General features: G+C 42.0%; 1 protein-coding gene and 1 long non-coding RNA gene across 3 annotated transcripts in view; one reads left to right on the top strand and one right to left on the bottom strand.

Moving 5' to 3' along the window:
- grid2 (glutamate receptor, ionotropic, delta 2) overlaps positions 1 to 27,062 on the bottom strand; it is a 979,554-nt gene that overhangs the window by 263,187 nt on the left and 689,305 nt on the right. The window contains exons 5-8 of one of the 2 annotated variants that reach the window (XM_043674401.1): positions 24,368 to 24,421; positions 10,458 to 10,631; positions 3,916 to 4,077; positions 2,999 to 3,118 (exon numbers count right to left, since the gene is read on the bottom strand). In XM_043674401.1, coding sequence (XP_043530336.1) covers positions 2,999 to 3,118; positions 3,916 to 4,077; positions 10,458 to 10,631; positions 24,368 to 24,421 — 510 coding nt within the window. The remainder of the gene's footprint in view (positions 1 to 2,998; positions 3,119 to 3,915; positions 4,078 to 10,457; positions 10,632 to 24,367; positions 24,422 to 27,062) is intronic. The other variant, XM_043674402.1, reaches the window with a different exon arrangement.
- On the top strand, positions 762 to 26,016 carry LOC122539495. Its single transcript, XR_006309108.1, has 3 exons — positions 762 to 975; positions 18,095 to 18,214; positions 25,745 to 26,016. It is a non-coding gene; the product is annotated as an uncharacterized LOC122539495 (long non-coding RNA).

Below are 27,062 nucleotides of genomic sequence, written 5' to 3'. Positions count from 1 at the left end.
CTCAAACAGCTCACTAACTTTTACTCTTAAGTGATCATTGCCTCTGGAACTTGAGCACACAAGGTTTAATGGATTTAAGATTTTTGCACACTGCATCACAGTATCCAAATGAACAACAGCCCTGTCAAAACAGCTCAGAGACCCGGATAATCCAGGAAATAATCTATCACTTTAACTGTGTTGTCACAATCTTCAGCACCAAAAACTAAACTGGAAAGTTTGAAATGAATTCAATGATAATGGGTCATAAAGGTTAATAAGAGCAGCACAGACTGCACCTGGCAGGACTGCACTTTCATTTAGTAACATCTCAAGGTAACCAGAAAGTGCAGCCACGTTATTGTTTAAAGAAGCACAACATAATTGGCTGGAGGAAGGTTTTAAATTGGATTTTCTTTTAAAAAAAAAACCCCGCATTTAAACCACATCTTTCTGGACCCCAGGTCATCTCTGTGTCCTGTAAAGTTAATGGTGTACTTTCAAAGTCTAGTCACCATTGCAATGTCAGAAACACAGAAGCGAGTCTTGTACACAGCAAGATCTCACTTACAGCTCTGTGGCAGTGCCAAACAGTGCTTTAATGATGCTGTTTCTAACTTCGTTACGAGGTCAAGCTAATGGGACTGACTGCCTCCTGTTATATTAATTGCAGAGTGAGGTAAGGAAATGCATTTGGAAAAGCACAACAGATTTGCCAATTAGCACTACATTTCCATTTTCCCCACTCACTCATCAAACTGCTGGTAATTTATTTTGAAATTGACAATCAAGCTCACTGCTACAATCTTTAAAGGTTATGTCAGGGTGAGAGTTATTTTAGTCTGGCCCAGGTTTACACCATGACTGAGAGCTGACATGTCATGGCAGAAGAGATTGAAAATTCTAAGTCCCAGCCCGCAAACAGTGAGGGATATCAGTGGAATTAATGGCAGTTGTCTATTCCAAGATTTCAAGACTGAGGGGCACATTTTTAAGGTGAGAGGAGAGAATTTTAAAAAGACATGAGGTACAAACCTTTTACACAGAGGTTAGTTCGCTTATGGAATGAACTTCCAGAGGAGGTGGTGGATGTGGGCACAATTACAATGTTGAAAAGAAATTTGGACAAGTAGATGAGCAAGAAAGGTTTGGAGGGATTTGGGCCAGGAGCAGGCCAGTGGGACTAGTTTAGGTTGGGATTATGTTGGGCAGGGACTGATTGTTCTGAAGGGTCTGTTTCTGTGCTGTACGACTCTATGAGTCTTGTCCCATTTTTGCGCAGATGAGAACGGGGTTGGGTGAGTGGGGGCTGTGTTTCACACATGTGTGCTTTATAGAGATAGATGGCCTTTAAATCATCAGCTAGCCTCAGTAAAGTGTTAGTCCTGGGAAGAGCAGGCCTGAGGATTTGTTTGGATAAACAGCGTGCTCCACTGGAGAGTTAAGGTTCCACATCGGAATATTGCAGTGAGTAACACACCTCCTGACTCTCCAAAGTCTGCCCACCATCTACAAGGTTGGTGTGGATGGGGCATAGGGCATCTGTGGGGGTGAGGGGCTCTGTGACACTGATGGTAGAGAGTCATAAGGATCTTTTTAAAAAATATATTAAATGTCAACAGAGTGCTGGTACACAGGATCAGGATTTCCACCTTTGCACGTGGCAGCTGTTTTCTCTTTTCCAATACTGTCCAAAAATCTTTGAAGGAACCATGCCACCACAGAACAAAAATCCAGCCTCCTGGGTCACTTTCTCCTGCTCAGACATACAGAGCCTGCAATGATGCCAAATCTTCATTCACGGGACCTCGGAGTGAGCATCAAGGCTTTTGTGTCCGATGGAGTGATACCACACATGGGAATCCTGACTGTGGAGACTCAATGGCTACACGCTTCATTATCCTGATAGAAACAATTGTGGATGCTGGAAATCTGAAACAAGAACAGGAAGTGCTGGAGAAGTTCTGGCAGCACCTGTGGAGAAGAAACCTGAAGAAGGGTCACTGGACTGAAACATTAGCTCGCTTTCCCTCCCCACAGATTCTTCTCCAGCACTTTCTGTTTTTGTTTCAAACTTTGTTTGCCATTCGCTCGTAGAGAGATAGGAAAATTGGAGCAGGAGTAGGCCAGTCGCCTCTTGGAGCCTGCTCTGGTTGATCATTCAGCTCAATACCCGAGTCCTGCCTTCTCCACACATTCTTTGATCCCTTCGGCCCTATCTAACTCCTTCTTTAAAGGAGGACATTTTCACAGGTCATTAACTTACACTGACTGCAAGTTTGGCATGTCCTGGATTTAAAAGAATAAGTGTTGTATTCCGCTCCCTCCTAATCACTCTAATCTCCTCTGATTTTCCAATGCTCTGAGATCTCTAAGCCTCTCGGATTTTAAGCCATTCTTTCAGCCGTTCTTCCCGCTGCCTGCTCCAGAGAACTGGGATTCCCTTTTTAAATATCTCAATGTCTCGGCCTCCCTGACCTTCCCATCAACTCATTCACAAAAACATCCATCTTTGACCAAACTTTGACCATACATTTTCATATCTCCTTGGAGTACAACCTCTGTTTGAACATGCTTTTGAGAAATACATTGGGATATTTTGCTACATTCAAGTTCGATAAGATGCTAAATAAATACAACAAAGGCAAAATACCACGGGTGCTGGAAATCTGAAAGAAGTACAGAGAATGATGGAGAAACTCAGCAGCTCTGGCAGTATCTTGGAGAGAGAAACAGAGTTAATGTTTCGAGTCTGGTCAAACTTCATAAGAAAAGTCAAACCTGACTTGAAGTGTTGATGCTCTCCTATCTCCGCTGTGGCTGCCGGGTCCACTGAGTCTCTCCAGCTTTTTCGAAATGAATACAATTTGCTGTTGCTGTTGCATCTCACCAATATTCCTCAAAGTTAAGCCAAAATTCTGAACAAGAGATGAAATCACAAACGTGTGCATTTTTTGATACAAAATTAAAATGAAACAATTCTCAAAGGTGCAGCATCCACTCGTAGTCTGTCACTTACTTTCCGAATCCCTCTTCCTAAGTCTTCTCCATAGTTCGTACCAAGAATTTCAAACTGCACATTCGGATTTCCACCGTGCTCTTTAAATTTCAGGAACCCAGTCATCCCATTTACTTCACCCTGAGGAAAAGGTCAAGATTTTTATATTGATTCATCATTTCCTTGTATTACAAACTGGCAACATTAAACCCTGCACTACTGATACATTGCAACTTGGAATGGAATAAAAGGGAAAGTTGCAATAATCTTCTGGATCCATAGGGTCGCGCTCTCATTACAGAGAGGTGACACGGGGGAGGTTTAATCTGATGGTCACCACGCCTCAGGTGAGGGGAGAGGTTGAGAAGAAGATCCCTTCATGGTCACCTCAGCAGAAAGTAAATCCAAGCTGTCTGTGCCATCCTGCATCCCAAAGCAAATGCAATCGGGGCATTTAAGGAGCTTATGGATAAGCATATGAATAAGCAAGGAACGGAGTGATCTGGATCATGGTCATGCAGAAGGAATTAATTTAACTTGACATCATGTTCAGCACACCATCATGGGCTGAAGGGCCTGTTCCTGTGCTGTACTGCTCTATGTTTTATGTCCTAAACCAGTCATCCAGCCAACCGAGCTATTCGACACTGACACATGATGCAATTTCTATTCAATAACAATCTGGAAACAGAGCCACCCTGGTGGTGACTACATAACCACTATTGTCTGCTGTCTTTGCCTGACCTGGCCTATACATGAGTCCAGACCCACAGCAATGTGTTGACTTTTGTCTGCTCTCTGAACAATTAGAGATGGGCAATAAATGCTGGCCCAGCCAGCAATATGCACATCTTGTAAATAAATAGAAATTAAACTCTTTGTACTGAATGTCACAAAATGACAATGATAAGTTTTGTTTGTGCAGCATCTGACAGTACCTTCTTGATCGTCTCTAACATGGAGTGTCCACCTTGCCAAGGCTTGGAGCTCTTCCTGATGCATGTCAAGCTGGCCATACTGTGCCATTTCCGATCCTCCAACTTCTTGTGAAAGGCATTTGCCAGAAGGACCACAGTGTCGTAGATGTAGAGGTTGGTAATCTGCGCATGTTCCAAGCCTCAATATTAACATTTTGCAAATCAAAGCAACAAAAACCACATGATCTAGTCAAACAACTGCAAAAGGACAATGATCTCAGGTAATCAGTATCAGTGCAGGGGTTTTCAAAAATAATTCATGTCATGTGTCAAATTGCAATTTGTCACACTCGATGCTATTGAAAACAATGACAAACAATAAAATGAAAAGATACTAAATTATACAAAGCAAAGAATCCAGATATTTGGATAAATTCAGCACGAATTGCTGGATAACTCACAGGTGACACAATTACAAATGGATTATATTGGGTCATGATATATGAATCCATTTGAACCCAACTCAAGGCTGGCTCTTAAAAACCATAGAATTACTGATCATTTTCAACAGGGTCAGTAATGCACCCATTAGACTACACCCATTTCTTGTTCCAAACTCTGGTCTAATAAGACTACTGAGGACTTTAGCATCCTTTTGAATGACATAGAAATATTGACATTATTAGAGTCCTGCTTCCTTGCTGATATAAAACTGTTTCAATTTTCCATTACTCGTGGAAACAAAGTTAAAAATCACACAACACCAGGTTATAGTCCAACTCCTGATTAAGGAGCAGTGCTCCGAAAGCTCATGCTTCCAAATAAACCTGTTGGACTATAACCTGGTGCTGTGTGATTTTTAACTTTGTCCACCCCAGTCCAACACCGGCATCTCCAAATCATGACTAGTGGAAACAATGCAGACCAGATGTTGAATTATTTGACCATTTCATCAAGATGGCTTGGATTATTATTGCTGTCCTTATGATGCCAATTTAAATCAAGAAAAAGTGGATAACTTGTCAATCCTAATACTGAGCCATTTGCAGTACTAGTCACTTTTAAAGAATAAGTATTGTGGGATAGAACATGTGAATAATTTGAGACAGAATGGTTAGAAATTGTGGAAATTGGGATTTTGGAATTATGGCTTCCCCTACTGGTTTCCTTCATCACATGTCTGAGTCTTGTAGATTCATTCATTGAGATTGATTCTTTGGCAAGTGAACCACTCCAGTTTTATTTAGATTAGATTCCCTACAGTGTGGAAACAGGCCCTTCGGCCCAACAGGTCCACACCGACCCACCGAAGCGCAACCCACCCAAACCCATTCCCCTACATTTACCCCTTCACCTAACACTATGGGCAATTTCGCATGGCCAATTCACCTAACCTGCACATTTTTGGACTGTGGGAGGAAACCAGAGGACGTGGAGGAAACCCACGCGGACACGGGGAGAATGTGCAAACTCCACACACATTGGAGTTGAACCCAGGTCTCTGGTGCTGTGAGGCAGCAGTACTAACCACTGTGCCACCCATTTTATCAGGGACTACACGGATGGCAGAAGGAGAATTAGTTGGGTCATCACATCAAGAGCTCCAGAAATTCTAAGGAAGGTGTTTTTATTTTCTATTCAGAGAAGAAGAGGGTTGTAGGTAAGCTTCATTAAAAATCTTTTTGTAAATAATGTTCACATCAAATAAAATGGCTAAAATATGAAAAAGGTTGCTTGAAGCAAAATGGATTACTTATAATGCAATCTTATTGTGCCCAGACTATGACATATTTTATAGAAATAGATACCTTAGTGGTTACAAGTGTGCGTTTGTAAAATGATTACCCACAGCAACAAACAACTAGCTTGTTAAGTGAACCTTTAACGGAGTAAAGCATCTGCCTGACTGGAATGTCATGAAGCAATAATTAAAGAGTGATAAGAGAGGAGACAACCAGGCAGGTCACTTGTCAAAGATATAGCCTTTGAGCAGCAACTTAAGCAGCAGAGGACAGTGCAGAATTGATGAGGTTTGGATAAGTTAAACTTTATGGAGGGTGAGAAAGGAGAGAAAAAAATGTTGGGAGAGTATTGTTGTAGCTGAGTGTGGAAATCAGCAGACCATGAATATGCCAGAGGCATCATTATGTGATAACAAAATTGGGCACATTTGTGCCCTCATCCTGAGAATTATAATGCCTTTCATGGGGGCCTGCAGAACTTACACACCATTGGTACCAAAAAGATTATCCCCAATTTGTCTTAGAAGTTGCTCAATATGGATGACAATTAAAATTGTTTGCATAAATCTTGCATTCTAAGGTTTGAATTGACCTCACTGGTCAGAGTCTGTGCTGCCAAACTAACTGCACATCCTGATGTGAGGGAACAGTAGGGGGTAGTTCACTCCACTATAACAATCTAACCTTTCTTCCATTTAACATTGGCAGGTAGATGTCTTACCGAGTGAATACTGTCAGTTAAAATATTCACTGGAGACTCAAATTACTACCATTATTCCTCTGTGCTGAAGATTAATTGGAATTACTGCAGCTCATAAAGTATTGGATCTGTGGCATCTAATTAACTATCCTGCTGCTTAAACATTCCTTTGAAAATAAAGTGTATGTTATAATTTTTTTTTCGTGATGGAGGTAACTGATATCACAGTCTCTAATTAGAATCACATCATTTATTACAGTTTTTAGAGTTTGACAGTAAATAATGTGATTCTAATTAAATTTCATTTCCATGACCTTTTAATAGCATCCTTGTTTATTTCCAAGACAACCTGTAGCAGCTCTGTTTTTTTTTCAAAACAGTAGGATTTTTCATAATCCATGTTTGGAAAGCAGACATATGACTATTTGTCAGTTACATGAAGCAATCACATTTCATTTTGAGAATAATTGCTCTTTCAAAATAAATTGAATATCAAAACAATTTAAATTGGAGGTTGATCAGGTAAAGTGAGGAAAAGCACAGGCCATGGCTTTTCTTAATAAAATACAACTTGTGTTACAAGGTAATCAGTGACAACTTTTAAGCCTTATGCCTCAAGTTAATCGCACTCTATTTGAATTCATGAAGGTAGCAATTTTTAAAATCGTTTTTATTGCAAAATATACCAAGGAAATAGATAATTTCTAGGATTACTGATACATTAAGCTGAAAATCAGATGTTCCATGTTAAAGATGTTCTAGGGCTGCATGGTGGCTCAGTGGTTAGCACTGCTGCCTCACAACGCCAGAGACCCGGGTTCAAATCCCCACTCAGGCAACTGACTGTGTGGAGTTTGCACATTCTCCCCGTGTCTGTGTGGGTTTCCTCTGAGTGTTCCGGTTTCCTCCCACTGTCCAAAGCAAAATATACCAAGGAAATAGATAATTTCTAGGATTACTGATACATTAAGCTGAAAATCAGATGGTTCCATGTTAAAGATGTTCTAGGGCTGCATGGTGGCTCAGTGATTAGCACTGCTGCCTCACAACGCCAGAGACCCGGGTTCAAATCCCCACTCAGGCAATTGACTGTGTGGAGTTTGCACATTCTCCCCGTGTCTGTGTGGGTTTCCTCTGAGTGTTCCGGTTTCCTCCCACTGTCCAAAGATATGCGGGTCAGGTGAATTGGCTATGCTAAATTGCCCATAGTGTTAGGTGCATTAGTCAGAGAGGGGTGGGTTGCTCTTCGGAGGGTCGGTATGAACTTGTTGGGCCAAAGGCCTGTTTCCACACTGTAGGGAATCTAATGTGAAAATATAATAGCTCTCTGGTTGGGAATCTCAATTGGATGAAACATTATGGACTCTTGGGCAGCAGCAATCAAACCCGTGACCACTTCCATTTAAAAGGATGAGGGCAGAAGATGCATAGGGACACCAGTACCTTCAAGTTCCTCTCCAAACCTGTCTTCATCATGATTTGGAAACATATCACCATTCCATCAGCGTCACTGGGTCAAAATTCTGGAACTTCCTCCCTAATGACACTGTAAGTCCACTGACAGCAAAGGGACTGTGGCAGTTCAGAAAGTTAGCTCACCATTCATTGAGTAACAAATGCTGGTCCAGCCAATGATGCCACTTCCAGTGATTGAATTAACAACAAGTCAAAAGAGTTGAAAAAAAGGGACACCCACCAGGGTTCAAGTCAAATTGATACATTTATCTCTCCATTGCTATCAATCCAACATTCCTTTCTGCATTTTCTTGACTGGTTTAGCTCTAGAGTGGTTTACTGATACTTTCTGGTGCCTCATTATCAATTCTAGGCTTCTAGATATATATTATTGCTAGTAATATGTCATCCTTGACTAGTCCTAAGGGTTCTCAGTACCTTCCAAATTTGAGTCTCAATTTCCCTTGCTCCACCAGCTCTCCACCTCTTCCTTTTCATTTAGATCCCACAACACCCATCCCTTTGATCCAATGTTGGATTTCCAATCTCAGTATCTCTTCGTGTGGCCAATGCCAGATTTTGCTGGGGGTATGTTGTTATATTTGAAGAAGGTTGTTGTTGTTACAGGTTAACTAACAGATTTTTGGAGACTGAAAAGAATTCGAGGCTGTTTTAGAAGTGGAGAGAATTGTTTCAGCGTGACACCTTTAAAGTTTAAATTTCATGCATTTAACGTGGGATTTTATTTGTTCATTCATTTTGAATTACAAAAGCCATCTCAATGCATGCCAGATGTGCAGTCCACACTCTCATATGATTGTCATTTGACAAGTTAGTCACACATTATAGCTCAATATAACCATTATAATTCATCCATGGAATAAAATAATAGGAATGATCTCAGAATAAATGTGCTTTGAATGGAAAGTCTCACCCATGGGAGAGCATTTGTGGAAATTGCAAGTTTGATATCAATTTCTGTTTAAAAACATGGGAAATTATAATTTAATAGAGGTTTCCTGATCTTTGCTTCTGGAGGGTGAGGGTCTCACCTGGGAGAGTAATTTCATTTATCCTGTCTTCCTTTACAATCTATCATTATACACTTAATTACACTTAATTATAAGTCAATCTGATTATAGATGTACATAGAACATAGAACATTACAGCACAGTACAGGTCCTTCAGCCCTCGATGTTGCGCCAATCTGAAGCTCATCTAACCTACACTATTCCATGTACGTCCATATGTTTGTCCAATGACGACTTAAATGCACTTAAAGTTGGCGAATCTACTACCGTTGCAGGCAAAGCATTCAATACCCTTACTACTCTCTGAGTAAAGAAACTACCTCTATATCTATCACCCCTCAATTTAAAGCTATGCCCCCTCATGCTCGTCGTCACCATTCTTGGAAAAAGGCTCTCCCTGTCCACCCTATCTAGCCCTCTGATTATCTTATATGTCTCTATTAAATCACCTCTCAACCTTCTCTCCAACGAAAATAACCTCAAGTCCCTCAGCCTTTCCTTGTAAGACCTCCCCTCCATATCAGACAACATTCTAGTAAATCTCCTCTGCACCCTTTCCAAAGCTTCCACATCCTTCTTATAATGTGGTGACCAGAACTGTACACAATACTCCAAGTGCAGCCGCACTAGAGTTTTGTACAGCTATAGCATAACCTCATGGTTCCAATATGCGATCCCTCTATTAATAAAAGCTAAAACACTGTATGCCTTCTTAACAACCCTGTCAACCTGGGTGGCAACTTTCAAGGATCTGTGTACCTGGACACCGAGATCTCTCTGCTCATCTACACTACCAAGAATCTTACCATTAGCCCAGTACTTTGCATTCCGGTTACTCCAACCAAAGTGAATTACCTCACACTTGTCCGCATTAAACTCCGTTTGCCACCTCTCAGCCCAGCTCTGTAGATGTGGCTGTTATAGTTATTTATGATTCTTGTAGGCTATGAATGCATCTGGACTACATACTTTTTTAATCAAACCAAAACAGAAATTGCAGGAGAAACTCAGCAGGTCTGTCAGTATCTGCGGAGAGAGAGCAGAATGAAAATTTTGCGTCCTGTGACCCTTCTTTGGAACTGATAGCAGCTGGGAAGAGGTGGCTTTTATGCTGATGATGGAGTGGGAAGAGGTGGTATGAGTGGCTAGGTGAGGATAGATAACCGACGAAAGAATTGTAGATTCCAGGCCACCAAACTAGTTGGCTGTACTGAAAGCAATCCATTTCATGACAAGACCTAGAATGTGGTGGTGAATAATGGCCACAGAAGGGGGTGTCTCTGCTGTTAAAATTGTTAAACTCAATGTTGAGTCCTGATGGTGGTGAGGTCCCCAAGCAGAAGGTAAGGTGGTGCTCCTCCAGCTTCCATTGAAGCTCCCAGGAGCACTGCAGCAGCCTGTGACAGAAATGTTGGTATGGGCATAAATTGCTGCATTGAAGTAGTAGGTAACTGCATTTGTGAATGTGTGCAATTCTGTCTGTGTGTGCAAGACATAGATACACAGATATTTGATGTTTCAGATAACAAAACAGCACAGTAACAATGAAAACATCACACATAGTAACAGAATATCTTAGCACCAAGATGTTTAATTTTAGAATGCGTTATGTCTGATGAGTTGAAATAATCCTACCTCCATGTTATTCTTGTAAGGGTCGTTGGGATCGCACAGTGATGGAGAGATTCTGTGCTTCCCATGTATACAGCTGTGAGTGGTGTTTAAGGACAAGGGAAAGGTTTGCCGAATGATTGTCAGCCTTCCGATTGACCGCCTCACCAACTCCTGGACATCGCCATCACTTAACTCCTGGGAAATTGCAAAAATAGCTTTGTAAAAAGTGTTTCGATGAAGCCATTATTTCTTTCACTTTTTTTTCCATTATAAAAATCACACTCCTCCACCATTATTGTATTAAATCACCAGCTGGGAGTTGGTTAATGGAACTGTAGACCATTCAGCAGCTTTAACACAAAATGGGTAGACAAAGTAACCATAGATTATAAGGTAGCACAGGTTTGATCCCATGCAGCAATACTGCATTCTTTCTGCTCAATAACCATACTTACAATTTGTAAGCTAGCATCTGAGTGACGCATCTGCTTGATAGAAACCTTTAGCCCACACTCTGGGGAACAGAGTTTACATTTCATTTGATCCTTACAGCACTTAGGCTGGGAGTACTTAAGGCTGACACTGGCTGCTGAACAGAAAACATTTCACTCTCCAGTACGTCCATCATTCAGGGATTGACAATGCTGATGCTCGGCAAGCAACAAGTAACAAAAGCAAACAAAAACATCCGCGGCAGAATTGTCATGCTATTTCATTTCTCAAGCAAAACTCATTTTCAATTATTCCAACAAAACAGTTGAGGGATTAAAAAAAAGAACAAAACACAGACAGACAATGCCATTCTTTTTATTAAAGTAAATAGTTGTCATCTTCTCGTCAAACTGGCACCTATGTGCCTGTGGAAAATTAAATCCAACAATCTCCAAACTGTAAAATGATGCACTGCCATTGTTGCCGGTCAATTTGGAGTGAGCTGAACATGTCGTTTTCAAGCATTGCTCCTTCTACCTTTCCTCCCCAGCTTGACCTTGCAGCTTGACTTGTGTTCAAATAACTGTTCCCCCTATTTCACACCTTGCCTGATGCAATGAACTTGATTGTGAGGGAGTAAAAGTGGTGCCAGGAGCCAGAGAAAGTGGTGCAAGACAGATTGGAGAAACACATTCTGCTTAGGGAGGAATAGGAAAGTGCGAAGGGTTATTAGCTTACCTGACCTCTGTGTCAGTGGGTTTGTATCAGTCCAGTTTTAAATTTGATGATATTGAGCTGCAGTCACATTGGTGAAGAATGGAATCCAGGCTGAGATTAATGAAATATTCCCTAATTTCTAAATGTTACCATTGCTCACCAATTTCAAACGTGGCAAAATCTATGAGCAAGAACTTGGGTTGGAATTGACTTTGATGACACAGAAAGACAGGCAAGTATGTTGAATCAGATGCCCACACAGCTTGATTGACCTCAATGGAGCAAAAAAAATGAGACAGAATGTATACTGAGCTGCTAACTTGCTGTTGAGAAAGTGAGGGCTGCAGTAGGGTTGAAATCAACCAGGAGAAAGTGAGGACTGCAGATGCTGGAGATCAGAGTCAAGAGTGTGTTGCTGGACAAGCACAGCAGGTCAGGCAGCATTCAAGGAGCAGGAGAATTGACATTTTGGGCATAAGTCCTTCACCAGGAAACTTGCTATGACCAATTGAGTGTTACTGTCCAAGACCACTCCTGTTTATAGCAGGCTCATAGGTATTTTTGTAGGGCACTGGATAACTTGCTTATGTTCAGTTCCTGCTTGAACTGAACATAAGCAAGTTTTCAGGGTGGCACGGTGCCTCAGTGGTTAGCACTGCTGCCTCACAGCACCAGGGTCCCATGTTCGATTCCAGCCTCTAGTGACTCTCTATGTGGAGTTTGCACATTTTCCCTGTGTCTGCATGGGTTTCCTCGGGGTGCTCCTGTTCCTCCCACAGGCCAAAGATGTGCAGGTTAGGTGAATTGACCATGCTAAATTGCCCGTAGAGCTAGGTGCATTGGTCAGAGGAAAATGTGTCTGAGTGGGTTACTCTTCGGAGGATCGGTTTGGACTGGTTAGGCCGAAGGGCTTGTTTTCACACTGAAGGGAATCTAATCTAATCAAACTGTTTTAATAAGACTACTAACTCATTTATCTAAATCAGCTTAACGTAACCGGTATTTCAGAGACTGGAGGATGGAATTTAGCCCTAGAAGGTACAGGGAAAATTTCAAACTGACAAATGAAATCTCGGCATGAAGTCAACTTGTGATCCATAAACATTGGGAGTTCCAGTGTGCAAAGTTCAAGCATCTGAGTTCTATTCTATTATAGGGATCTGGGGAATGAGCAAGTGAATGGGACTAATTGGATAATTCTGCAAAAGAGGTGGTAATAATTCGGAGGGGCCAAATGGTCTCCTTCTATACTGCTGATTCCATATATTCTCTACATTTTGCTTAATTAGTCCTGTATTTTAAAGGGAGGTGTGTTATATAATGGCGTAGATCCCAGACCAGACAAGCCTATACCTTGAGATGATTACATGAAATCACGACATGTGACATTCTAGTGTAAAGGCAACTGCATCACCTGCTATCACTTTTTGTCAGTGTAGTCGGGTATCTGACTCAAGAGGAATACAGAATTTGTATTTAGAGTTCAAGTTCCAAGAGATGTGTTTGATTGCTTTATTGTCATGTGTACCGAGGTACAGTGAAAAGCTTTGTTTATGAGCAGTACAGACAGATCATTGTAAGCAAGGATGTACAGATGAAAAAGACTTGGGCAGAGACATACAGGTTACATTGCACAAGGTGTACACTATGTGAGATCAATGTTGGCAAGATCAGCATTATTTGAGGCTAGAGAGTCCATTCATCTGTCTAATAATGGCAGGGAAGAAGCTGTTCCTGAACCTGTTGGTGTGTGTGCTCAGGCACCTGTATCTTCTGCCTGACAGAAAAGGTTATAGGAGACCATCTCCACACAATTTGATAGGAAAATATTCTATATTATGTGGACTAACATATATAAAACATATATAAAAGGGCACCATCTGAGATATTTTGACTGAGCCTATTATAAAGGTTGGAAAAGTTGCACCTGAGAGCAATACAGGTGTGAATAATTGCATACGGAGATTCAGGCACGGGAATGTGGTTTAATCTAGAGGCCTGCTCAACTCTCTGATGTATATGCTTTTGGCCTTCAAAGGCAAAATGCTTAAACACTTGGAGACTTTCAGACTGAAATCATGCTCTGTAATATTAAGGGTTGATGCATTTGCATCCAATACCTGTCTGCAGCTTTCAAGAAGATTGAAATAACCTATTCATTAGTAAAGTCTCCTCACACAGCGGGATGCTAACTCAGAAACCAAAATAGGAATTGTTGGAAAAGCTCAGCATGCTGCCAGACCTGCTGAGTGTTACCAGCAATTTCGGCTTTTGTTCCTGATTTACAGCATCCGCAGTGCTTTCGGTTTTCAATGATACAAACTCAGTTTGTAATATGTTGAATGAATCAGTGCTTTACAAAGTGTAGCTCTTACCTAAGAGATTTATAGCAAAGAGTGTTGCATTAATTAATTTCAATTATACATAAGGCCCTATATTTTCACAAAATGAAGCAGTTTCTGCTACTTTTTCACCCAACACTGCATGTGCCTTGTTGAGATTCAATGTAAAATAGCCAAAATTGTCTCTCGCAATAATTAACATACTTGAAATCTAATTAGTTCTGGAGAGAGATTTTTTTTTCACTGCGGTTGTTAAAGTGGAGAGTTGAAAGGATTTATTTTGCATTTGTTGTCTCCACACTCACCCCCTGAGGCAGCTGTGCTTTGGCCACATCTGGAGAATGTGCACGCGGGTTCTGGACATGTCACAACTGTCCTTGGAAGGAGTGCATTGCAGTTCACCAGGATAATAGTAGGGCTCTGAGGCTTGGATTACAGGAAGTGCTCAAAGAAAGTACCTTTTTATCCTCTGAAATATACATGTTAAGGGGCGAGGCTTTTACAACTTGTAAGGGATTGTTAAGACAGAGAAAAGCATTTTCCGCTTGTGAAGGCGCTTGAGCAAAAGAAGAGAAAAGAAAGAAAGACCGACATTTATGTTGCATTTTTCATGACCACTGAGCAGAGAATCGAAATATTTTAACTGTTGGCATGGAGGGATTTGAGCAACTAAACTGCCCACTGTAAACTCCCACAAGCAGCAATGTGACGGTTGGCTCTTTGAAGGTGGGCTTGTTGCTTTAGGTAATTGATGAATTTAAGGATGGGGATTGTGAAATGCAGCACTTGGCCTGCCAACCTCCTTCAGACTCTCTCCTATCTTGTGGAAAGCTCTGGAGGTGTCAAGTGGACTGCCTGACTTCAGGTTCATCTACGGCCTTAAATGGTCAACCCATCGCTGCGATCATACCCAATCACTACCTCACCTATGGCAGAGGCTAGGCCCAGGGCATGTGGTGCAGCCTGGCAACTTTCATGGGGCAGGTTCCTGTTGGGCAAATAAGGGGACCTCCTTTGAGGACTCACTGTGTTTATCGGAGGCACCGCTCCCCCACCATATTGCCCCAGTTTAAACCTCCTTCCCCAATTCCCTTTATTTCTTGGCGATACCTTGGTCTTTTCTTCAGTCTGGCTTGAGCCGGCTCCTTTTCCTCAGGTTTTAAGCTGTAGTCACTCAAACATGGGCCTGCAGAGCTGACAGACAACCTGACTGCACTACAGCTTTCTAACGTAGGGCTCTCTCCACCCCAATGTGGGAAGGGGTCGCACTCTGGGACTATTATCATGCTGGTGAATGTAAAATGGCTGCAGGGAAGCCACCTTTCTTGTGAATCAGCTTCCAAGCAACATTCTGGTCAGGGGAGCAGTGAAAGTGATGCACCTAAAGTTCAGTCTGTTATATTGAGCAGAAAATCAGCTTTTTGTGACGTGGGATGGAAAGGCAAATATTGGGCTGGACATCAGGGATAACTCCCTTGTTTTTATTCTGAAGTCCTGTCATGGGATCTTTTATACCTCCCATTTCAGGCAGACAGAGCCTTGTTTAAAACATCCAATCTAAAGCATACCAGCTAAGACAGAGCAGCAATCCTTTAACATTGTGCGGGAATATCAGCCTTTGGTTTTGAGTGGGACTTGAACTCAGTCCCCTGTCACTCAGAAACAAGAATGCCAGCAACTGCATCAAAGTGGACCATGACTGTGTATGGAACAAGCTCCCAGAGGAAGTGGTGGAGGCTGGTACAATTACAATATTTAAAAGACATCTGGATGCGTACATGAATAGGAAGGGTTTAGAGAGATATGGGCTAAGTGCTGTTAAATGGGATTAGATAAATTTAGACTATCTGGTCAGCATGGGTGAGTTGGATCGAAGGGCCTGTTTCTATGCTTTACATCTCTATGACACTATGAGCTATGAATGCAATGTCAGATCCATGTATTTTGGCTGAGAATGTAGGAAGCTACAAAGGTGGTGTGAATGTGGAACTGTCCCCTACAAAAAAAAATTCTACTAGTCAAGGTGTATTGAGTGATATGTAGTCAGGGACGGTGGATGGAGTGAGGCTGCAAATTAACCATGATCTCAGTGAAAGAATGGAGAGACTCCTCCTGTCCTTAGGGTCAGCTGTCTCTAGCCCAACCCTTTCCTTGGAAGAGAAGTGTTCACCTCAGGGTTTGCAACCCTTCAGGGTTTGTCTTGAGGTCTCCTGGAACTCATGACCATTGGAGATTGCAGCATATGTTATATTTTGAAAGTTCCATAAATCTGTGCAGAAACAGATGTGACTTAAACATCAAGCTTATGAATATGAATGTGTGTTCATGTGTGGATCTATTTGTGTGTAGTCTATGTGTATGTGCGTCAGTGCATGTATTGTGTGTGTGTTGTGTGTGTAGTGTGTGCTTTGTGTGTAGTGGCTATATGTATGTGCATTGTGTGCGTTGTATGTACGTGTACATGTGTTTTGCGCATGTGTGTGTAGTGTGTGTTTGTGTGTGTGCGTGCGGGTCAGCTTGGAGATGTGAAGGTAGACAAGGGGAATTGGTGCTTCAGTTTACAGAGAAAGTCCCTGAGGTCACAGAGGACAGGGTGGGACAGAGGATGGGCTGATTGTAGATAAATCACCTGGACCAGATGGATTACACCCCAGAGTTCTAAGGGAGATAGCTGAAGAGGTAGTGGAGGCATTAGTGGTGATCATTCAGGAATTGTTCAAATCAGGGAGGGTCCCAGAGGACCTAGAAAATCATTAACGTAACACCCCTGCTTAAAAAGGGAATAAGACAAAAGACGGAAAAAGACTAACTAGCCTAACCTCGGTTGGGGGTAAGATCCTGGAATCCATTGTGAAGGATGAGATTTCTGAATTCTGGAAGTATATGGTAAAATAGGGCAAAGTCAGCATGGTTTCATCAAGGTGAGGTCATGTTTGACAAATGTATTAGAATTCTCAGAGGAAGTAACGGGCAGGTTAGATCAAAGAGAGCCAATGGATGTTATCTACCTGGACTTCAAGACTTTGACAAGGTGCCACACATGAGGCCACTGAGTAAGATAAGGGCCCATGGTGTTGGATACAAGATGCTAGCATGGATAGAAGTTTGGCTGTCTGGAAGAAAGCAGAGAGTGGGGATAAAAGTGTCCTTCTCAGGATGGCAGCTGGTGACAAGTGGTGTGCTGCAAGGCTCCGTGTTGGGACCACAACTTTTCACTTCACAGATTAACGATTGAGGTGAAGGAACTGAGGGCACTCTGGCTAAGTTTGCAGATGATGCAAAGCACTGAGGAGGCAGGGAGGCTGCAGAAGGATTTGGATAGGTTAGGAGAGTGGGCAAAGAAGTAGCAGATGGAGTACAATGTGGGAAAGTGTGAGGTCATGACTTTGGTAGGAAGGACAGAAGCATGGATTATTTTCCAAATGGGGAGAAAATTCAGAAGTCTGAAGTATAAAGAGATGTGGGAGTTCTAGTCTGGGATTCTCTCAAGGCAAACTTGTAGGTTGAGTCAGTAGTTAGGAAGGCAAATGCAATGATGGCATTTATTTTGAGATGATTTGCATATAAAAGTAGGGATGTACTTCTGAGACTTTATAAGCCTCTGCTCAGGCCACATTTGGAGTATTATGTGCAGTGTTGGGCTCCATATCTCAGGAAAGATGTACTGGCCTTGGAGTGTGTTCAAAAGAGGTTCATGAGAATGATCCCAGGAATGTTTGAGGACTCTGGGTTTATACTTGATGGAGTTTAGACGGATGAGGGGAGATCTCATTGAAACACACAGAATATTGAGTGGCCTGGACAGAGTGAATGTTGGGAAGATGTTTCCATTGGTAGGAGAGACTAGGACCCGACAGCACAGCCTTAGAGTAAAGGGAAGACCTTTTAGAATGGAGATAAGGAGAAACTTCTTCAGCCAGGGAGTGGGGAATCTATTGAATTCACTGCCACAGAAGGCTGTGGAGGACAGGTCATTGAGTATATTTAAGACTGAGATAGATAGGTTCTTGAGTATCAAGGGGATCAAGGGTTATGGACAGAAAACAGGAAAATGAGGTTGAGAAAGTTGTCAGCCATGAATGAATGGTAGAGCAGATTCAATAGGCTGAATGGCCTAATTTTTGCTCCAATGTCTTATTGTTATGGAATGACATCTTTTTTCTCCAGCACTGCCAGACTACTCCATGCCTCCAGACCTTGCCAGCCTGATCTGAAGTCACTACCCAGAAAGATGAGGTCTTCACATTTCAGAGGAACACCCAGCAGTGCAGGAAGAAGTGCTTTCTGGTGAGAGGGAGAGAATGAAGAAGACCTTCTAAGAGCACACTGGTCGCATTGGTGTACATTGTAAATTCATTGTAAATATGTTCTCATGTTTGTCAATATATATGTTCAGTTATGACTATCATGTGTATGTGAGAGTCCCTGTTCAGCTGCAAATGCAACTTTAAATGTATTGAAGCCACTTACACATCTCTCTTGATGAGATTCCATGGACCAAGGTATGTTCTTGCACTACGAGCAAGCAATAGTGAATTGCAGATGTTTGAGATCTTGACAAACAATTCCCATTTTTCTAGGTTCACAGACATTGAAGTGGTTTCATGGGTATCAATGGGGTTCAGGTGTAAGAAATGGTCAGCAGTATAATTTTGACGCAGAGGTTTGAATTTATGGCCCAACGATCATGAGTCAGGATTCTTCAACAACCATCCATCTATTACATTCAGTGTGAACATTTAGCTTAAATGGCTTGTTGAGGGACACGTCTGAAGTGACCGGCATTAGGCCTGCTTTTTTAGCCACAATGTGAGTGCTACTTCTTCACAGGCAGGTCTTGTTTTCATCAATAAGATGGGATCTAAATAACGTCTCATTTTCAAATCTTGTATTCATTGTGTAGACCATGAGGACAGTGATACTGCGCACTATTGATCCAAATCTTCACTTCATACTCACCATCACATGATGGACATGTGCAGAATTGTTTACAGGGAACTTGACATTCAGCATGGTTTTATATTTGAAAATACTGCAGAGTTTGAATGTGTACTGTCATCTATGCAGGTCAGGATCACTAGGAATCCCTTCTTCCCATGTCCTTTTGGTGAGCAGTGTCTGAACATTTGCACTGTATGTATTGAAACCCACAGATGTTCGGTCCATGTTGCTGATGGACTGAATGGGTACTAGCTCGTTGCTGCTTTGTGACAATGAATTGTAGGAATCCGATCGTTTTGGCATTGAATGGTTTTGGTAGCCTCTGAGTGAGCTTGGCATTCTACCACAACATGGAGCAGTTTCCTTCCATGATCAACTACACCAGCGAGCTGTTGGTCTGAAATCTTTGCTGGATTCAGGATTTGATTGGGTGCCTTGAATGTACATATATACACATTGCATTTCTGACCACGTTTTGACAATTTCTGAGGCCCCATTCTGGTACATGCTTTACAAGATCAGGCCAATGGCTGGTCCCTGTTCTGATGGTGTGTTTCCTCTTTGACACCTTCTTCAGGGTGACTTCCTCCTCCTTTCATTCTTGCACTAGTTTTTCAAGAACAATAAATTCCCTCACTGCAGCACAGGCATTTGACAGGTTCACAGAATGTTATTTTGAAAGCAACTTTGCAATTCAATCTTTCTGACAGAGATTCCAATTCAGCTCCTCGCTCGTGCTCTTTGACCAGGCTACAGCTCTGTGCCATCATGTCTTAAACTCCTGCACAACTTCTTATTACACAATCCATTTCATGTACTCACTCCCACACATTGACTTACAGCAACAAGCTATATTGAATGTGCATTGCTGGGATGAAAAATTGAGGTTGAGCTTAGCTGAAAAATGGGAAGTGACTTCTCCACCAAGAATATGCAAAAGTGCAACTTTTGATAACAAGGAAAGAGAGATGTTTTATTCGCAGGGTCAATGAATGTTGAAAAGCCCAGGATCATAATCACAGGGACATTAAAAGTGAGTTTTGAAAACAACAAATGTTAGAGATCGCATCCATAGATGCTGCCTGACCCGCTGTGATCTCCAGCATTTATTCTTTTCAGGACAGATTCCGTCATCTGTGGTAAGTTGCCCCTTAAAAGTGAGTTCCAGTTTGTTTCATCAAAAAATGTTTGTTGACCATTTCTAAAAGTACTGGGGATGGCGAAAAATGGTTACTTGACTGATGGTGAAGATGAATCCATTCAGGTAACTATGTATCCACTGACTAATTGATGAGATAGGAGAGTCAAAGTGTAAAAGGGACTGTTTAGGTTTTCTGATAATCACATGTGGAGTATATAAGTGGACAAAGTTAAAAATCCACTTTCCTGAAGAAGGGCTTATTCTCCTGTTCCTTGGATGCTGCCTGACCTGCTGCACTTTTCCAGCAACACATTTTCAGCAAAGGTAGAAATCACACAACATCAGGTTATAGTCCAACAAGTTTATTTGCACTAGCTTTTGGAGTACTGCTCCTTCATCAGGTAGCTGTGGAGTAGGACCATAAGACCTCGATTTTATAGCAAAAGACCTGATGAAGGAGCAGTGCTCTGGAAGCCAGTGCTTCCAAATAAACCTGGTGTTGTGTGATTTTTAACTTTATCCATCCCAGTCCAACACTGGCACCTCCACATCATACCTAGAGTGAGAAGACATGGATAATATAACCAAGTATGTTAGTTTCCAATGTGGAATGTCAACTTTGTGAATGCTGTTGGGTAGAGTTGGATAAGTAAATGTGTAAACCTTTGGTTGGAAATATTTAGCTGTCGAGATAATTGGTTAGAAGATTGTTATCTGTAAAATAGCATAAAACATGTCCTTTCCAGAAAAGTTTCAGTTATGTGCCACCCTTAATACAGGCAATTCTCATGCATGCATGAATCAATGTTTAAAAAAAGAAATCTAGTCTCACCTGGACTAAAGTGGGAATCAAGGTTTGAAATTACCCTTTCAGACAGTGAGATGGTTGAGCTAAGTGCCCAAAAAACTGTTGTGATGATGTTGGAGGGTGTGGCGGGAGGCCGTGAGATGAAACTTCTAGGAATATGACTGACCAGGATAGATAGCCACTTCCTTTCATTTGCAGGAAGTCTTTGCATTTAGACATCCCAGGTTATTGTGTTGGCTGAATGTGGTTGAATTGATCAATGCAAGGAAATCAAATTAATGGGAGGCAAAGAACACCCAAGTGAAGAACCTTGGAACTGGGATGCTGAGGAAAACAAATTTATTGTTTAAGTAATGCGTGATGATGGGAATTATTATCACTGCGTTCCACAGTCGTCGCCATTGGTTTGCTGGGAATGTGCAGTAACATGAGGAAATTCCTGGCCTGTAGCTAAAATGGAGTTGGGTGCAAGTCAGTCACCAATCAACACATTCCTCATCACTGATGCACAGTGGCAGCAGTGTGTACCATCTACAGGATGCTCTGCAGAAACTTGCTAATGTTCCTTCATCAACATCTTCTAAACCTGTGAAATCTGTCAGCTGGAAAGACAAGGGCAGCAGATGCATGGAGACATCACCATCCGCAAGTTCTCCTCCAAGCCACATGCTATCCTTTCTTAGAACATCACTGTTCCTTCATTAGTGCTGGGTCAGAATTCTGGAACTCCCTCTCTAACAGCACTCTGGCTGCATAGAGACCACATAAGTTACAGTGGTTCAAGAAGAAACACTGGCACAGTGGCTCAGTGGTTAGCACTGCTGCCTCACAGCGCCAGGGACCCAGGTTCGATTCCAGCCTCAGGCAACTGTCTGTGTGGAGTTTGCACATTTTCCCCGTGTCTGTGTGGGTTTCCTTTGGTTGTTCCAGTTTCCTCCCACAGTCTAAAGATATGCAGGTTAGTTGGATTGGCCATGGGAAATGCAGGGTTACAAAGATTGCAGGGGGGGAGGAATCTGGGTGGGATGCTTTTCAGAGGGTCTGTGTTGACCAAATGGCCTGCTTCCACATTGTAGGATTCTATAAATGAAGCTCACCCCATCCAGCACAGTTCAGGATGGGCAATAAATGCTGGCCTAACCAATATCCTCAGATTCCAGGAATGAATTTGAAGAAGTTAATGAGATAAATGAACTCTGAATGCCCTTGAATCAGCTAGGACTGTGGATTTGCGGCCCCGTGTGTGGTAATCCACATGCCTGCTTATATGCATTGTGCTTATTGGAAGTAATGAATTGAAGAAGTCCCTCGTTGTTAATTACCTATGTCAGTCCGCATAAAAAAGCGAATCATGGAACTTTTACGCGGTTGAGATAGAAAGATTAAGTTATCTTTAATCTGCCTCTTAGGAAGATTCATTGGTTTTGGGAGAAATGCAACATGCTTCACCAGAACATCCCCAGGGCACGATGTGTTAAATTATGAGGAGGCATTACATTAACCAGATTTGTATCCCTTGGAATATAGAAGGGTAAAGTGTAATTTAAAGAGATTTTTTTGGATTTTAAAAGGGCAGTTAAGGGATGTATAGTTATGACGAGTTGGTAGTTAGTTTACAGATCAACCTTGATGTCATTGAGTGGTAGAACAAAACAGAGAGGCTTAATAGCCAAATTCTGTTCCTGTTTTATATTGTTGTGAGAACGATGCAGACCAGGGTTCAATGATAAAGATTAAAAGGCAGATACATATTCTAGATTTCTCAGATTACCACAGGGTATTTAACAAAGTCTTCCCTTTGAAGTCTGAGTGTGTAGTGAAGGTTTAAGGATCTCAATCATCCAGAATTATCGTGGACTATCTGTGGTGGAAAATGAATCTTTTGCCACTTTTAAAAGCACCAGTCAAAGAAAACACATGAAGATATTAGAAAGTCTTTCTTTTCAAGTTTTCTTTCAATACTTCTCTTCATTATTTCTGAATAAAAAAAGACCTTTGGAGATTGAGGGAAGAGGTTAGGGAAGAAATTAGGCACTTGTCTGAGTAAGGCAGTTGTACTTGAAAGGTCGGCGGTCAAACCTCCAGGAACATGTCATACCTATTGTAAGTACCTTAGGTGGGTTAGCTGTATATGGGATGCAAAAGGAATGAGACTAACAGTCAAAGCAGTTTCCCATCTGTACTTTGTTACAGTAATTGCCACTTTCAGTAACCAACAGAAAGTTAATGGGGACATCCATAAATATTGTAACATTGTCAGAAAATGTAATCTGAACTTTTTCTGTCAGTAGTGTCTGGTAAGAATACAGTTAGCAGTGGTATGCTAAAAATTCCTGCCAGTCTCTGTGTTCTGAAAATAATCAATTTAGCAGGAATAATTTTTATTAGCACAAATGTCAATTACTAAGTTTCACCATTTTAAAATAAAATGCTTGATTTTTAGTTATGTTCCCTGAGTGCAGGAGTGCCACATTCCCTTCCCACAGATACATGTCCTGTACCTGTACCAGCAGTCGGAGAGAAATGGACACAAGCTGCACAGTGTTGGCTCATTGAAGGACACTGTCCCAGGCACACATAGAAGCCCCGAGGGTGGAATAGCCGACATGGAGAAACCGTGTTGGAGGAGGGTGGGGGTAGGTGGGGTAGGGGGAGAATATTGGTGATAACTTGACCAATCACTTGGCACAGCTGGCAGACTGAACCATTGACTAGCCTAACTATTTTTAACCAAGTGGAAGCATTTGCTACAGTGCACGGTAACACATTGCATTGCTCTTGATGGGTTACAGTGGTGAAATCGGAATTAGGAGGAAGAAATTCACATTGGAAGTCTGCAGAATTGGTTCCTCAGCTCTTTTCAATTTTCTCAGGCTATAAAGTGGAATAGTTAATTAGACATTGTCAAGCATTCTATATTCACCTTAATATCACATTTATTCTTAATAATAATTGACCACATTAAGCTCATCATCAGGCAGCTGTGTGGTAAACTTGGCTCCTTATAGACCATGTACGTTTGCTTTTTAATAGCTGAGTGCTGATCAAAAAAAAATGGCAGTGCCTCTTCAAAACAAGAAGTGACTCACCCCGAACAGACAAAGCGCTTTCTAATGACAGGTTCCAGGCGACGAGAAGTTTTGCCAAGGAACCAAAGTGTGAATGAAGCTGTGTATCACTGCTGCGACATATTCACCGGGCTAACAAAAGCAGGGCCTGTATTCCAAACAAGGGACCCACCAGCAGACCTTCCCAGGTGGTAGGGTGGACTAGGGACACTCAGCATGCTGCTGCAACCAGTCACCTCACCCAAGGAGTATATGATATACTCCCAACCCCCCCAGTCTCTTTTTATCTGCCAGATTCCATGCTGTCCCTTTAACTTTGCATCATATAACATGCATTGTTAGTAAGCAATGGAGACCCAGGGCTCCTCACATATTCATAGCTTTTGCACTGCTGGGATAAAAAAGGTAATTATAATATCTATTGCTACTTGGCAAAACTTCGGTCGAATTTTGCTTCATTCCCCCCACACATGAACAATTACCTCATTTATGAAGATCCAGTGACAGTCAAAAGCCACTAGATTGGAGTCAACAACCTGTGAAGTGGAAAGGATCAGTCTGTCACTCATACAGTCATTCCATAGAAATGCCATTTGATACATGCGGACTGAGCTGGAAGGCCCACTGTGGTGCCTCAGTGTTTTATTTCCATAACAACACTCGGAAATTTTCGCCCGTCTTCCATTCAAAATGTTTATCTTCTTAAAAAAAAGAGCCCTTTATAAATTGGCTCTGTGAAAATACAGTCTTCAGTATTTTGCTGTTTTTATTTCATCTTGATCTCTGGCAGTTTCATTTTTATTTTAAAACACTACTGAAGGCGTTCCAACTCAAAAGCCAGCTGACTTACTGTAAGAGCTGAATGGAGGGCACTTTTATTGTCTTTTATTTAGACTTCATTGAAAATTGAAGAAAAAGAAACTGTTTAAATAGTTCTACTTCCAAAATCACAGCAGAAATACTATGTGTGACATGTTTGGCTAAACATTCTTCTCCTCTGTTGTAACAGTGCGCTCTTCAAAGGGATTCTAACCCTGAGAAATTCCTTCTCTAAGTTCCCATTTGTGAAATCCATTTCATTGGATTGAAAATCATGACCAACGGGCTATGCAAATACCCATGCATTTCAGCAACAACTTGCATTTATATAGCACTATTTGGATTGCAAAACATCCCAAGAATGTAAAGCACAAGCAGCCCATTTGGTCCCATTGGTCTGTATGCTGTTCACATTACACACAAACCTCGTCCCATTCTATTTCCCCTGTGCTGTCTCCCCCAGGGTACCTTTACCTTCTCCTCTACTTATCTCTCATCCTGCCTTTTCTAAACAGCAGAAAGCACATCACTTTTCCCAAACCTCTCCAACTCTGAAGTTGAAATGGAGTTGAAATGTGAACCATTTTTCTCTCTCTGCAGGTGATGCCAGACCTGCTGAGTTTTTCCAGCACTTTCTACTTTTAATTCCCATTCTATTTTTACTTCACATCACCCAATCTCAAAATTGTTATGGTGCAGAAAAAGGCCATTTGGCCAATCATGTACGTGCCAGCACTTTCAGCATTTTGGCTCCTGCCCTTTCCCCGTAACACTGCATGTTGTTTCCATGAAATAATTGTCTTGTGCCCTCTTGAATGCCTCCACCACACTTCCAGGCACATTTCAACTACACGACCAATCTCTTGCTTATTATAAGCAGAATACTGCGGCTGCTGGAAATCTGAAACAAAAGCAGAAATTGCTGGAGAAACTCAGCAGGTCTGGCAGAATCTGCATTGGGAGAAAGAATGCTGATTTTTGAGTTGAAAAGAAACGTTCTGATCTTGAAAAACATGATTGTTCTTTTACCTCCTTTATAGAAATGGAGAGTTTGTGGCCATTTATATCAGCTGTGGCCTCACAAGATCCTGACAGCTTTACATCTGATAAGCCAGTCCAATGAAAAGTATCATACTGCACACTGTACATGGAGCATCCCTAAGTGAGCCATACAAGAGGACACTTATTTATTGCATTTGAATATTGCCTTTATACTGAGGAAATGAGCTTTCTGCTACACAAATACCAGACTAGAAAGAGAAGCTCCAGTTTCTGTGAAAGATGCTTTGTTCTTTGGCGCTCTCAGACTATTAATAAAATGCATTGTTACCCTCAATATTTGCTTGTCAGCATCAGATTACATTCTAATCTTAGTTTATGTGTTTAGCTTCATGCAATGCAGGAGGGAGGGATTCTGGTATCTGGATAACTGGGGTTCTTTCTAGGGAAGGTGGGACCTGAAACTGAGGGGCACCATCCTTGGGGGGAGGTTTGCTAGTGCTCTTGGGGGGGGGGGGGGGGTTAAACTAACTCTGCAGGGGCATGGGAACCTAGACTGTAGCTTTAGGGTGCAGGACCTGGAGTGTAGGGAGGTTAGGAACATGGCATCAATCTCAAAGGAGGGTGCCTGTAAACAGGAAGGTGGCTTGAAGTGTGTATACTTCAAAGCAAGTAGTACACGAAATAAGGTAGGTGACCTTGCAGCGTGGGTTGGTACCTGGGATTTCGATGTTGTGGCTATTACGGAGACATGGGTAGAACAGAGACAGGATTGGCTGTTGCAGGTTCCAGGGTTTCAATGTTTTAGTAGGGTCAGAGGTGGGGATAAAAGAGGGGGAGGTGTGGCATTCCTTGTCAAAGATCGTATTACAGCGGTGGAAAGGACGATGGATGAAGACTCACCATCTGAGGTAGTTTGGGCTGAGGTTAGGAATAGGAAAGGTGAGGTCACCCTGTTAGGAGTTTTCTACAGGCCTCCTAATAGTCCTAGAGACATAGAAGAAAGGATTGCGAGGATGATTCAGGAGAAGAGTGAAAGTAATAGGGTGGTTGTCATGGGGGACTTTAACATTCCAGATATTGACTGGGAAAGCTATAGCTCAAGTTCATTAGATGGGTCAGTGTTTGTCCAATGTGTGCAGGAGGGTTTCCTGACACAATATGTAGACAGGCCAACAAGAGGTGAGGCCATACTGGATTTGGTTCTGGGTAACGAACCAGGCCAGGTGTTAGAATTGGAGGTAGGTGAGCACTTTGGGGACAGTGACCACAATTCAGTGACTTTTACTCTAGTGATGGAGAGAGATAAGTGTGCACTGCAGGGCAAGAGTTATAGCTGGGGGCAGGGAAACTATGATG

This window comes from Chiloscyllium plagiosum, chromosome 32, assembly GCF_004010195.1.
Source record: "Chiloscyllium plagiosum isolate BGI_BamShark_2017 chromosome 32, ASM401019v2, whole genome shotgun sequence".
Lineage (NCBI taxonomy): Eukaryota > Metazoa > Chordata > Chondrichthyes > Orectolobiformes > Hemiscylliidae > Chiloscyllium > Chiloscyllium plagiosum.
Note: the sequence above shows the minus strand (reverse complement) of the source record. Positions and strands in the feature narration are given on the sequence as shown.